The following is a 13649-nucleotide window of genomic DNA, read 5'->3' as shown; positions in this document are numbered from 1 at the left end:
AGTATTAACTTCTTAATTCTCTTATTTACTTCCTTAAGCTCTGTCAAAACAACAACAGAATCTGCAGTTTGGAGTAAACTATCTTTTAAAAAGCTTTTCACATATTCATCCTTTAACTATATAAAATCGTTAAAGGAAAACTTCACTTTAACTTAGTACCACAATACATTTCATTCAATGTGAAATATTTACAACTAGGAAAAACTTATGTGGCCAATTCCTGAATAATACAGGATTTGTGTATGACTATATGCACATATATTTTTGATCTGCAAATGGAAATCAAATTCTCTAATGTTACTGTGATCAACACTTGCCTTTTTTTCCCCCAAAACTTACTCAAATGGCCAAAAAGGGCAAGAGTTTTTAGTGGAGTAACATCTTACTAATTAACTGGTTTTCTTTCTCAACAGGTGATTTCCTGTGTATCTCCTTAGTAAATGGTTCTGTTCAGCTTCGCTACAACCTTGGTGACCAAACTATCATTCTAGAAACTCTCCAAAAAGTAACTATTAATGGAAGTACTTGGCATGTGATTAAAGCAGGAAGAGTTGGTGCAGAAGGCTACCTGGATCTGGATGGGATAAATGTAACAGAAAAAGCCAATGCAAAAATGAGCTCCCTGGACACAAATACTGACTTCTATATTGGAGGAGTGCCATCTTTAAATCTTGTAAATCCTATGTCAATAGCAAATGAACCTGCAGGATTTCAGGGCTGTGTCCGAGAAGTTATTATAAATAATCAAGAGTTAAAATTAACTGAATTAGGAGCAAAAGGCGGTGCAAATGTAGGTGACTGTGATGGGACCCCCTGTGGGTACAAGGTGTGCCAAAATAGGGGTGAATGTATAGTAAATGGCACAACTTTTTCTTGCAGATGTTTGCCACAGTGGGCTGGAAATACATGTGACCAGTCTGTGCACTGTTCGAATAATCTTTGTCTCCACCAATCTCTTTGTATACCTGATCAATCATTTTCCTACAATTGTTTGTGTGCTTTGGGTTGGGTGGGAAAGTATTGTGAAAACAAAACTTCATTTTCAACTGCAAAATTTATGGGTAACTCTTATATTAAATACATCGATCCAAATTACAGAATGAGAAACCTTCAGTTCACTACCATATCCTTAAATTTCAGTACTACTGAAACAGAAGGCTTAATTGTATGGATAGGAAAAGCTCAAAATGAAGAAAATGATTTTCTGGCGATTGGTCTCCATAATCAGTCCTTGAAAATAGCAGTTAACTTAGGAAAAAGCATCTCTGTACCTATTATGATCTATAGCAAGGGCACATTCTGCTGTAATAAATGGCACCATATAAGTGTAATTCAAAATCAGACTGTTATTAAGGCCTACCTAGATCACAATCTAATTCTCTTAGAGGATACTGATCCACACAAAAAATTTGTTGATTTAAACTATGATGGCATTAGTTATCTAGGGGGCTTTGAATATGGCCGAAAGGTAAATACTGTTACTCGAGAAATTTTTAAAAGAGATTTTGTTGGCAAAATTAAAGATGTATTTTTTCAGGATTCAAAAAAAATTGAGTTAATTAAATCAGAAGGATACAATGTTTTTAATGGAGATGAACAAAATTAATGATATAAACTAATACTGGTAACTTTAATATACAAAATATATATGTAAATGTATTTTGATAGCTACTTCTGTGACATTGTTTACTAGAAATCAACTATTTACTATTAACTAAGATAGTCTAAGTGCTAATACATCTTTTTTATAAGCTTATAAAATACAGCTAAAGAAACAATTTTGGTTGTTTTTCCTACATCTAATATCTATAAATATGTTGATTCCCAAGTTTTCACTCCATTAGTTTAGTGTTTATTCATCTGTGAATTGCTTTTAAATAAAATTAAGGTGGGATAAATGATAAAGAAAAATAAAATTAAAAAGCAAGTTATTAACCAAAGGAAAAAATAAAAATTGTATAAGAAAAAAAACTACAGAACCATATTCTATTGCATGGCTCAAGTGATTGCAGTAATATGAAATTTAAATATGGACTTATGCCAAAAGATATTGCATGAAGTGGGAAGGCGAAAGGTGGAGGAAAGGCATTGGCTGGTGAGGGTTAAACACTTAAATCCCACAGTAAGACATTAATAGATACTACAATTTTTGCAACCTTTTTAAAGCATACATGTCACAAATATGAAGGTACATATGCTAAGATCTAAAAGAATCCTCTGGAGAGAAGAGTAGTACAAATATTGCTGGGTTTGTTTACAAACCTTATAGAATCACTTGGCTTTTTAAACCATGTACTTATGTAACATTAAATTTAAAAATCAAACTTCATTTACACCTAAATTTTCAAGTCTACAGATCTCAAAATTGGGAATAAATGGCTCTAAATAATGCCATTGAAAAATTACTGTACTGATCATACCTATACCATCAAAAGTATTAACATGAGAAAGTTCATTTTACCCAATCACCAGTTATTGACATTAATTGTAAATAGCATTTTCTCTCCTCACCCCACTCCACCATTGCATATTGGGAAGTAGTTACTGCTGCTATTTAGCACTTTTAGAGTGTGATATTTATGACAATTTGGCCACCAAGAAAGTAACTGACAACACGACTGAAACAATACACTAATATGTATGATTATACCTGGAGAGAAGTAAACTATCTTGTTAATAAGCAACATGTGAAGTTTGAAAGGAAAAATATCTGTTAATTATCTGTTAAATGGAGAAAATGGTTTACAAATAAAGGAACAGGTGCGTAGTTACTTGTCTTTGTTATTAAGCAAAATCTGCTTGCACAGGTTCCAGTCTATACAAAGAAACTAGGTGAGCAATTTATCATTTGAATTAAAACAATTTTTTGGGGGGAGGGGGCAGGTGTTTTTGCCACACCACTGCAATCAGAAGACTATAGATGGAGGGCTCCAGAACTAAAGTTAAGAACCTTGGCACCATTCAATGGGACACAAACTACCCTCAGGTATATTATTAACATTAGAAAAAGTATGTGAGCAAAATATAATGTAAGATAGAACTACAAAATGTCTATACACTGATCCCAAGGTTTTGTGTGTGTGTGTGTGTTTAACAGAAACCATGTAAAAAAAACTCCAATATTTACTGAAAAAACTGAGACCTAAATTTGTTTTGGCCCATACCATTTCATCTAACTTTGGTGATGGTAAAATCATAAGGATAACTGCTCTTTAAAAAAAATCGTTTTGATGGCTGTTAATTAGATCTCACTTTAAAGACATATATTTTATGTATAAAGTTAAGAAAGCTGTTCTCAAAGGTTACCAAAGCTCCAATGAACCACACCCTCATCACAGGCCACATGTTGTCTCACGATACAAAGTGCCTATCCTTAAAGCAGCCCTTCCTGAAATGTAAAACCAGTACCTCTGAGAGCCCATAAATCTTCTGGGGATCCAGAGTACTTCCTTCCTCAACGACAATTCCATGTGAAGCCAGGTTTTCTTCATATATTTCAAATGAGATGACATACTGCAAAACACTGAATGTTGAGGCAGGTAAGGGAATCCAATGGTTTAAGTCAGACATTGGAGATGTACAAAAATGAAAACCACGACATTCTTCCCAAATTTAGTGTAAGTTATTTTTCACACAAGTGCTATATTAACATAATAGGGTTATTGTTAAATAAGTTATCGATTATCTTTAAATTATAGCATTTTAATTTCTAATATGCTAAGTGATATAACCCATATTTAGGGCTCTCAATAATTTTTTAGAGAGTAAAAGGGTCCTGAAACCAGCGAGTTTGAGAATTACTGCGTTAAAGTTGCTTCTCATAGCAGTTTCACATGAAGATATGATCACTTGTCTTCTACACTACAATGCAAGCTCCAAGACTGGAGGCGAATGGTACTGCTCACCAATGAATTCCAAGAATCTTGTGCCATATAGAATAGGCACAAAATAAGAATTTTAAAACTGGTACCTAGCAATTTCCTATAAATTAAAATGACTTAGTGAAAACATTTTTACTGTAAAATCTAAAATTTCATGTCATGGGAGCAACTGGGTGGCTCAGTCAGTTAAGCATCAGACTTCAACGCAGGTCATGATCTCAGTTTGTGGGTTCAAGACCCATGTCAAGCTCTGTGCTGACAGCTTAGAGCTGGAGCCTGCTTCAGATTCTGTGTCTCCCTCACTCTCTGCCCCTCACCTCTTCCCGCTCCCTCAAAAATGAATAAAACATTAATAAAAATTTTAATTTCATGTGGTAAAGTATCAACATTTTTGCTATCCTTGGGATGATGGTGTTGAAGATTTCCTATGTTTCTCCAGCACAAAATAAAAATAGTTGATATAGAAACCCTTTAAGATAACTTTAAGCATCACAATGCTTCTGAAACACAAAATGTTGAATGTAAACATGTTTTTAAGTAAGGTGAATGCCTCACACCTGTCAGAATGGCTAAAATCAACAACACAAGAAACAGAGGATGCAGACAAGGTTGAGGAGAAAAGGGAACACTTTTGCACTGTTGATGAGAATGCAAACTGGTACAGCCACTCTGGAAAAGTGTGGAGGATCCTAAAAAAATTAAAAATAGAACTACCCTATTAGAAATTCAGCAATTGCACTACTACATATTTATCCCAAGGATACAAAAACACTGATTCAAAGGAGGACATGCACCCCAGTGTTTATAGCAGCACTATCAATAGCCAAAATGTCCATCCATTGATGAATGAACACATACACAATGGAATATTACTCAGCTATCAAAAAGAATGAAATCTTGCCATTTGCAAACAATGTGGATGGACCCAGAAGGTATTATGCTAAGTGAAATCATGAAAGACAAATTTATGATTTCATATGTAAAATTTAAGAAATAAAATAGATGAACATAGGAGAAGGGAAGGAAAAATAAGATAAAAACAGGCAAACCATAAGACACTTAAATAGAGAACAAACTAACAGTTGCTGGAGAGGAGGTTGGGCACAGGGATGGGCTAAAGAGGTGATGGGCATTAAGAAGAGCACTTGTTGGGATGAGCACTGGGCATTTGTTATCTGTAAGTGATGAATCACTAAATTCTACTCCTGAAACAATTATTACACTCTATGTTAACTTGATTTAAATAAAAAAGTAAGGCAATGTTTATCTTTTAAAAGATTCAACAAAGTTGCCCCCAAAAAAATGGGGATAGGGAAGGGAAGTATTCTCTTTTAAAATAAGGAATAATTTTAACGTACAGCTTAGGCATATGTATCCATACACACACTGGATTACCTCACAGAAAAAGTAAAGGTATTTAGGAATATTGGTAGTTTATTGAATTCACTGCCTTTAAGTACTTTAGTTTCCCCCAAAGACTCTTCTCCATCTATAGACTCATGTTTTCAAGAATTTTCTAGCTCTTAACCTAGAATTTCTTGCTCTATACATGAATTACTGAAATTCTTTATGAAATAGGAACCAAAGAATCAGGGTTGACACCTTATCAAAAGTAGTAACCAATCCTATTCAAGATTTGCCTTGGGAGACCAAAGTCAATAGTGGACTCTCTATATTGCCCTTTGTAGTCATTAGTAAGTGGTAACTTGACCGGTGTTTTAAAGGGATCTAAGGAGATTGGAATAGTGCAACTGGTACATTTAAATGTTAAAATTAAGTAAACGATTTGCTTTAATAAGATCTGGCTCATTAGCAAGCTCTCATAATGCACTTAAACTTGATTCATATCCTTCTTTAAAAATATAGCTATTAAAAACTAAGAACATCTGATTATAAATTTAGAAGTCACCTAGTTTTATATAGCCCAGTGGTTTAACTGTCACTCCATGTCCTTCTCTATTGTTGGTATTTTTCTTAACTTTTAAGCATATTTACTATATCCCTAGATGTGTTCTAACTCCAAAAATATAGTTCACCCACAAATAAGCTACAATTAGCAAGTCAAGAATTGTAGTAAGTAGAAAGGTCCCTGAAAGTTGTCTACATCCAAATCCCTGGAACCTGTAAATAGATTATATGGCAAAAGGGAATTGAGGTCTCAAATGGAACTTAGGTTCCTCATCAGTGACCTTAAAATGGGAAGGTTATCCTGGATTACCTGGGTGGGGCCAGTGTAATCACAAGGGCCCATTAAAAGTGGATGAGGAAATCAGAAGGATCAGAGGTGGTTAACAGGAGACTCAGCCCCATGTTGTTGGCTTTGAATTGGACATTGAGACAAGGAAAGTGAGTGACCTCTAGAAGCTGGAAAAGGCAAGGGGAATGGATTTTCCCCTAAGGCCTCCAGAAAAGGAACCAACACCTTGATCTCAACCTATGGAGATCTGCATCAGACTTTTGATCTACAGAAATGTACGATAATAAATTGTGTGGTGTGAAGCCACTAAGTTTTTAATAATTTGTCACAGCAGCAATAGAAAATAGAAGAGGACCTGAGAATTAGGATTTGAAACGCAGATTAACTTTACAAATCTATACAAAAGAACCAGAGGTTTTTTGTTTTCCTGCTCACTTTGGGTTATTCCGTAAAGGGTTTCAGACGGATCAGTGGAATAGAGAGGAAAAAGGCTATAAAAGGCATATATGGTAATCAGGCTTTTGTCCCTACCTCCTGTTCTCAATTCTCACACAACTGGCATGCAGACTTTGAAGAACAGTAGAATTGAGCTAAATTCCAGTTCTGATGTCTAACCTTGAGTACTTTTTTTTCTTTTTTTTCCTTAAGTTTCCACAAGAGACCTCTGAGGAAGTCTTCACCTTGCAGGCTGAAGGTTTATATAAAGTGCTCTACACAAGGTCTGACATATAGAGGATTCACAGAGGCTTTCTTATTGCCACAAGGATGACAAGAGGTGGACTTTTTAGGTACGGAGACACCATGGTACATTTTACTTAATAGAGGTATGTAGAAACTGTCTGAAGATAGTTCGAGATTTTAAAAAGCATCAAACTTTTTGAAGATTAAGTTTTCCTTAAGGCAGGAGAACCTCATTTAACTCACATTTGTGTTAAGGCTGGTTTTAAGTGAGACTTTTAAAAAGACTGAGAACAGTTTTCGATCTACTACTCACTGAAAACGTTTATTTCCCTTTCCTCACAAGTTAAAAATCTCATTGATATGCCTATACCTGCCCTACTCACCACAATATTTCAGTCAACCAGGGGTTAAGAGACCTGGTTTTAACACTTAGGAGCCCTGTAATCCCAGGAGATGGCCACTACTAATAGAAAATAGAAACCTCTATGAGACCAAGCTCCAGTGAGATATAAAAGCATCACTATATATATAGTGCATACACACACACACACACACACACGAAACTAGAAACTACAGGCTAACAAGTAATCAAAAACTAACTTAAAGGCTTTCTTCCATTGGTTAACCCATTTTTACCTTAGCAAAATAAAAAAAAAAATCCAGTGTCTACTCAACTCCCCCAACCCCACCAGATAAATCAAGGAAAGCAGACTTATGAACATATATATTTGAAATAAAAAAGCTATTTTTTTGGCTTGGGGGGGTTTTGGTTTTGTTTTTGTGTTTTTTTTTTTAGTAAAACCCTGAACAATTTATTCATAAGATGAAGATGACCAACCTTAGGTTTTGTTTGCAAACTGACTAGTTTTCTAACAAGTTAACTTCCAAAAGAAAAGTAGACCAAAATTAAACAAACTTTATTTAAATACAAGTCCTCTGTTTCAGAACTTTTATGATCATTAACTTTGGAGAATAAGGATGACAAAAAAGGGTTGCAAGTTATTGCAAATTAGACAAAATGTTTGGTTTTGAATTTCAGCTCCTTTGCTCTCCAGTGAGAACAGCAAAGCTGACTCATTTTCAAAACCTATTTTTAACTGTAATCTTTATACTTTTCAAGAAAATGAACTTTGTAATTTTGTGAAGTCATTTATATTTTTCTTCATTAATATAGATGAGCAAAAATAATGCTTTTTTCTTTTTTTGGTCTCATGTGCTAGTATCTTTTGGTAGCTATTGGTTTAAATTATAGAAATCAATACAGTAGGTAATTTAGGGTACAAGTAAATTTAAATTTGTATTAACAATAGCCTCCAGGTGTTTTCTACTTCAGAAGTACTAGCATACAAAACTCTAGTTATCCCCCCCCCACCAAATTAGAGTTCATTACACATTTTGCAAAGACATTCACAACATGTTTCTCTGAAATAAAAGTTCTGTAACGATTAGTCAGTGTACCAAATTTTGATGGTATACAAGTTTTCGGAAACATACCTATAAAGTGAGCTACGGCTACAATAGTTTTTCATTAGTTCTCAATTCATAGTTTCTTTAGAACTACATGATTTGCCTGTGATCTACGGTACAGAAATCGTTTTTTCCCTCATCAATTGCCTGACATAGAGAGCTATTGCCTGTATGTTCTTGGTGGAGTAAGGGTTTAGTATCTGACGATAATTAAAGCTTTAAAGAATGCTCTTACTACTGAATTTCAAATCACACACACAAAATAGGTGAGAAATTCTTTTATCATATTTAGAATCAAAATATCCCTTAAAATATTTACATTTTACAGTAAAAAGGATAGCAAAACACAAGATCATGTACAAGCTTAAGTATTCAAGTTTCCAAAGAGCCAAAAATGAAAAGGAAAAAATGGCCTACCACAAAGTTGTAGTAATGGTAATAAATGCCTTCAATGAGTGCAGATTAAAGCAATAAATGTACTCCTTGGGCATCTGATTCTTGGTCAAAAACTGCTCAACTAAATGATTAATATAATCTGATTATGAAGTTGCTTGGCTTTCTGCTTCTCCTCTACAGTTTCTTTAAAAACAGTGCAATTTAAACAAACTTACATAGCACACATTACTCTCAAATTAGTCATTATATAAAGGACATTCACTAGAGGCAGTAAATATATTCCATAGTTAACCATATTTACCAAGTAAGGAATAAAACTAAAATTTCTAAGCCTTTATTGCATATTAATAAAACAAATCTTTGAATATACAGCAATGTAAAATTTTTAAAAATATTAAATTCCTAGAACTAGGGACAGTTGGTATGAAGAAGGGATGACGAGCACTGGTACAGAGAGCACTCTGCACCAACACACAGATTTTATTGTTCTGCAAACCACCAATATTAAAAAATTTAAAAGATGGCACAATCCTAGCAGGCAATCAAAGTTTTTAAGATACAACATTTAAGTTATTTAAATGTAATCTTGAAGCAGCCTGCAAATTTTACCTTTTGCTTTTAGCTCTGTCAGTGTGGTCCCTATCTTTGTGGTACCTATCTCTGTCCTTTTCTCCTTCTCTATGTTTACTTTTCTCTCGTTCTTTGTCCTTTTCATGGTCTTCACTTTTAGGTTTATCTGGTTTCTTGTCTACATTCCTACTATCCCGGCTTGCTTTTCCATCTGCTCCTCGATCACCATGTGATAACCGTGCCCTCTCTTTATCTTTGTGCCCTTCCTCCCTTTTTCTGTCTCTGTCCTTGTCTTGGGTTCTGTCTCTGCGTCTATGCCTTTCAGACTCTTGCTCCCATTCTTTTTCATGTCGCTCTCTTTTCAAATGATGTGAATCACTATAAAATCTCTGTCGATCCCCTTTACCCCTGTTAAATGGCCTATCCAGTTGCTGTTGGTCTTGCCTACCCCAAGGGTCACTATGGCGCCTTTCTGGTCTTCGAATGTCTTTAACCTGGTAAAAATTTTGTGGGCCTATGTACCTTGATGCTTGTGAAAGGGGACCCATCATACGCTGTGGCTGGCCTGGCAGGTGAACAACAGGTGGCCAGGGAACCATGGGATTTTGAGCAAAGCCAAAGCCTGGAGGGGGAAGTAAAGGGGGTGGCAAATGCGGTGGAAATCCAAACATGCTTTGTGGGGGAAAATTAGGAGGTCCTGGAAATGGAAATCCAGGGGGGCTAGACTTGAGATGCTGAAGGTTGGGCTGCTGTGGCCTCATGGGTGAAAAGTTTGCACTTGTTCTGGGGCTGGTGCTTCTGGAAGTAAAGTTGATGCTTTTAGAAGGAAATTCTGATTGACATGTGTTTCCACCTTCAAAATGAGACGTCACTGTCGATCCTCTTCGAAACGGATGCACAGTTTCGATATTTTGCATTAAAATATCCTCCTGTAAAGGTTTTGCTTGTTCTGTTTGAGAAGTGTGAATGTTTTCTACTGATGGTGAGTTTTGTGCAGCCCCTGAATTATCACCCTGCTGAACACATGAGTTTTTCTCTACAGAAGACTTTTCCTCTACATTGATTTGTTCTGTTAAGTGCTCCTGGTGTGACAGAGCAGGCACGGTGTTTTTTTCTCCATTCCGGCAATTATCTCCATCTTTGTTTTCTGAAGCAGTTATCTGCTGACTTCGTCCTGCTGCTTGTCTAGGATCCCGTTTCAAGTTGATAAACTGTGGGGACCTTGTTGTATTAGCAACAAGGTTTTCACTGCAACTGACATTACTATCTATGTTTCCTTTTCCTACATTAGACCTGCATGGAGAACTAGTATTTGAAGTCCGATTATCTTGCAAATTATTCTCTTGATCTTGCAGCAGCTGCCTTTTTAACGTTCTCTCTTTATTCTCCACAGTTTCTTCCTGTTTTGACTGAATTGATAAATTCGTTAAGAATGCCTCTGTAGAAACATCTGGTGGTTTACCTCTGAGGCTTAGACTTGTCAAAGGTCCAGGAGAAATGGAAGAAGACCCCATTACTGACGTTTCTTCTCCTCCTACTACTGAATTACCTGTAGACTCAGAAAGATCATCTACTTTAACCTTTACCTCCTGGGCTTCACCATCAGTTACTTCCACTTTATCTATTTTCTCTGCTTTGGGGTCAGCTTGCTCATTTAGGAAAGGAATTTCTTTAAGAGTGTTTTGTTCTATCACTGATTGAGTCTGTTCATATACCTGACCAGTAGTGCCCAAAAGGCTCTGAAGTATATCATCCACAGGAAGAGGTTTATTTGCTAATTCCAGAGTAGAAGGCTGATTTTCCCAGCCAATCAATACCCCAGGAAGAAATCTTAAAGGTTTTGGGGGCTCCTGTTTGGTGACTTCCACTAAAGGTTCAATCGCTGATGGAAGGTCTTCCTGAAGAGTCTGCTGAGGCTTATTTCTCTGCTTGTGTAATACAGTTGTAAAAGAATTAAAAAAGTCATTTTCTTCCTCTGGTGTTTCTTCTGTGGAAACTTCCATTTTACTTTTTTTATCAGGTGGCAATGCCATTGGTACGCTTTCAGAAGTCTCAGCTGTATGACTAGTGCTAACACTAGCACTATGTTGCCGCTTCAGTTTTTGACGAATAATTAAGCCCAACAACAGATTGGGTCTATGCAGTTCAAGCCCTGTATAAAATAAAAAACATCAATAGTCATTTTCAACTATTACATTACAACAAAGGGTACATTTTTGCATCTAGCTTACTATTATAGCCTCTTAGGTGGGTGCCTTTCCCTATCAAGTCAGCTCTAGAGGGCTGAATCCCAAGAAAGAAAACAGAGTCTGTTTTTTCCACTCTGGTCTCACATCCCACTTTATTTTATTCATACTCTATTATTAAAATATATACCTACCAGGTCCATCAAAAGGCACAAGAGGGTGTGGAATTTTATCTGCGGCACCCAAAGGAATAAGGTACATATCTTTAACCTGCTTCATGTTGTTAGCAGCTACTCCATAGCGCTTTCTGCTACTGAAGTATGCAAACAGCAAAGTATAAGAAATTTGATCTTCTTCAGTTACAGGTGTGAAGCGAACCACACAAATTTCCTATTCAAGAAAATCATAAATGACTGTTTAAAATAATAACCTAAAAAATAGCTGGGTTTTAAATATCATTTCTCAATTAGTAACATTCAAGTAAATTTTATAATGATGATCACCAAAAAACATGATTTGCCAACTTAAATGCAGATAAAATAAAAGAAAGCAACTCTTAAGATGTTTGCTGACCCCACTGATGGATTTGTTTTACCTGAAGGTGTCCCATAAGACACTGAATCCCACGGTATTACCTTGTTCAAGGTGACACAACTGTCAGTAACAGAGAAGGTATTTAAACCCAAGTCTTTTGATATCTACACTATCCTTATTTCCAATCTCATAATCTCCACAAATGGCTGCCTGTATTTTCAGTATACTGAAAATTAGTATCACCTACTGCCACCACCCTGCCATGAACACAAACAATCAAATCCACTGAAAATCCAATTTACAGGGAATGGATTTAGAAAATAAAAGAGGCTGGGTGAAAAGAAGTGAAAAACACAAAAGCCATACATTTTGTAAAACCATTTGGCTTACTCAGGAACTTATTTGTTTGCCACTGAGTTCCAGGATTTATTTCCGATAGAAAAAAGAATCCCAATGTAGTATCAATTTGGTAGTGTAAAAAAATGAGAGGTCTTTTCATGAAGGTACATAGTCAAAATGGAGAGGGACAGAAGTGCTACAAAGCCTAAATTGATACAAGTTCCTATAAAAAACAAGTTAAATGAGCTAAACTATGGCTCTCTTATAAAAGGTCTGTAATCTAAACTGTCTTCTTTTAGGGGTGTGTTTCAGTCAGGTCAGGAAGGAGGCATATTAAAAAGCATTGGGCAGAAATATATGGCTAGACCAAGAATGATTCCCAAAATATCCAAGGGTAATATGCTTTCCAATGACTTTTACTATCATGAGAAAGTGATAGCAAATAAGCGTTTTAACTTTTCTATACCACTTCAAAGTTTCTTGTATTCTAATACTGTATTAATTTAAATTCCAAAACCCATATTGAAACATATATATTCGGGGCACCTGGGTGGCTCAGTTGGTTAAACATACGACTCTTTTTTTTTTTTTTCTAGTGAAGTCAATCTTTATTTCCATCTAAATTGCCACATAAAGAATATTTATAGAGTCAGCCATCATTTGGGGAAATTTTTAGTAGTGCATTCTAAAAAAATTATCCTTTGGGCTGAAAGAATAAGGATGTAAAGATAAACATCCGACTCTTGTATCAGGTCAGGTCATGATCTCACAGTTCAGGAGTTTGTTTTTTTTTAATCTTTTTTTTTTCTTTTTAATGTTTTTTTTAAATTTACTTCTGAGAGAGAGAGACAGCATGAGCAGGGGAGGGTCAGAGAGAGAGACAGGGAGACACAGAATATGAAACAGGCTCCAGGCTCCGAGCTAGCTATCAGCAGAGCCTGAAATGGGGCCTGAACCCACAAACCATGACATCATGACCTGAGCTGAAGTCAGACACTTAACCGACGGAGCCACCCAGGTACCCCCTCACAGTTAGGGAGTTTGAACCCCATGTCAGGCTCTGCACTGACAGTGTGGAGCTTGCATCAAATTCTCTCTTTGCCCCTACCCTACTCATGCTGTCTCTCAGAATAAATAAACTTAAACAATTATTTAAATAAACAAACAAACTTCTGGGGATGCCTGGGTGGCTCAGTCAGTTGAGCATCTGACTCTTGGTTTTGGCTCAGGTCATGAGCTCACAGTCGCTGAGTTCAAGCCCTGAATCGGGCATCTGCACTGACAGTAAGAGGCCTGCTTGGGATCCTCTCTCCCTTCCTCTCTTTCTGACTCTCCCTACCCAACCCTCAAAATAAATAAATAAACTTTTAAAAATGAAATAAGGGTGCCTGGGGTGGC

At 36.1% G+C, this 13649-nt stretch overlaps 2 protein-coding genes across 5 annotated transcripts in view; one reads left to right on the top strand and one right to left on the bottom strand.

Moving 5' to 3' along the window:
• Window positions 1-2767, top strand: part of EYS (EGF-like photoreceptor maintenance factor) — a 730244-nt gene extending 727477 nt beyond the window's left edge. Inside the window, exon 19 of the mRNA XM_077769091.1 lies at window positions 414-2767. Coding sequence (XP_077625217.1) covers window positions 414-1606 — 1193 coding nt within the window. The 3' untranslated portion in view covers window positions 1607-2767. The remainder of the gene's footprint in view (window positions 1-413) is intronic.
• Window positions 2768-7655: 4888 nt separating this feature from the next.
• The window catches only part of PHF3 (PHD finger protein 3), an 82235-nt gene continuing 76241 nt past the window's right edge, over window positions 7656-13649 (bottom strand). For all 4 annotated transcript variants that reach the window (XM_077769087.1, XM_077769088.1, XM_077769089.1 and 1 more), the window contains 2 exons: window positions 11573-11768; window positions 7656-11344 (listed from right to left, as the gene is read on the bottom strand). In XM_077769087.1, coding sequence (XP_077625213.1) covers window positions 9228-11344; window positions 11573-11768 — 2313 coding nt within the window. In that variant the 3' untranslated portion in view covers window positions 7656-9227. The remainder of the gene's footprint in view (window positions 11345-11572; window positions 11769-13649) is intronic.

This window comes from Crocuta crocuta, unplaced genomic scaffold, assembly GCF_008692635.1.
Source record: "Crocuta crocuta isolate KB4526 unplaced genomic scaffold, BGI_CrCroc_1.0 scaffold205, whole genome shotgun sequence".
In the NCBI taxonomy this organism is placed as follows: Eukaryota; Metazoa; Chordata; class Mammalia; order Carnivora; family Hyaenidae; genus Crocuta; species Crocuta crocuta.
The sequence above is the reverse complement of the archived record's forward strand: the minus strand, read 5'-3'. Positions and strand labels throughout refer to the sequence as shown.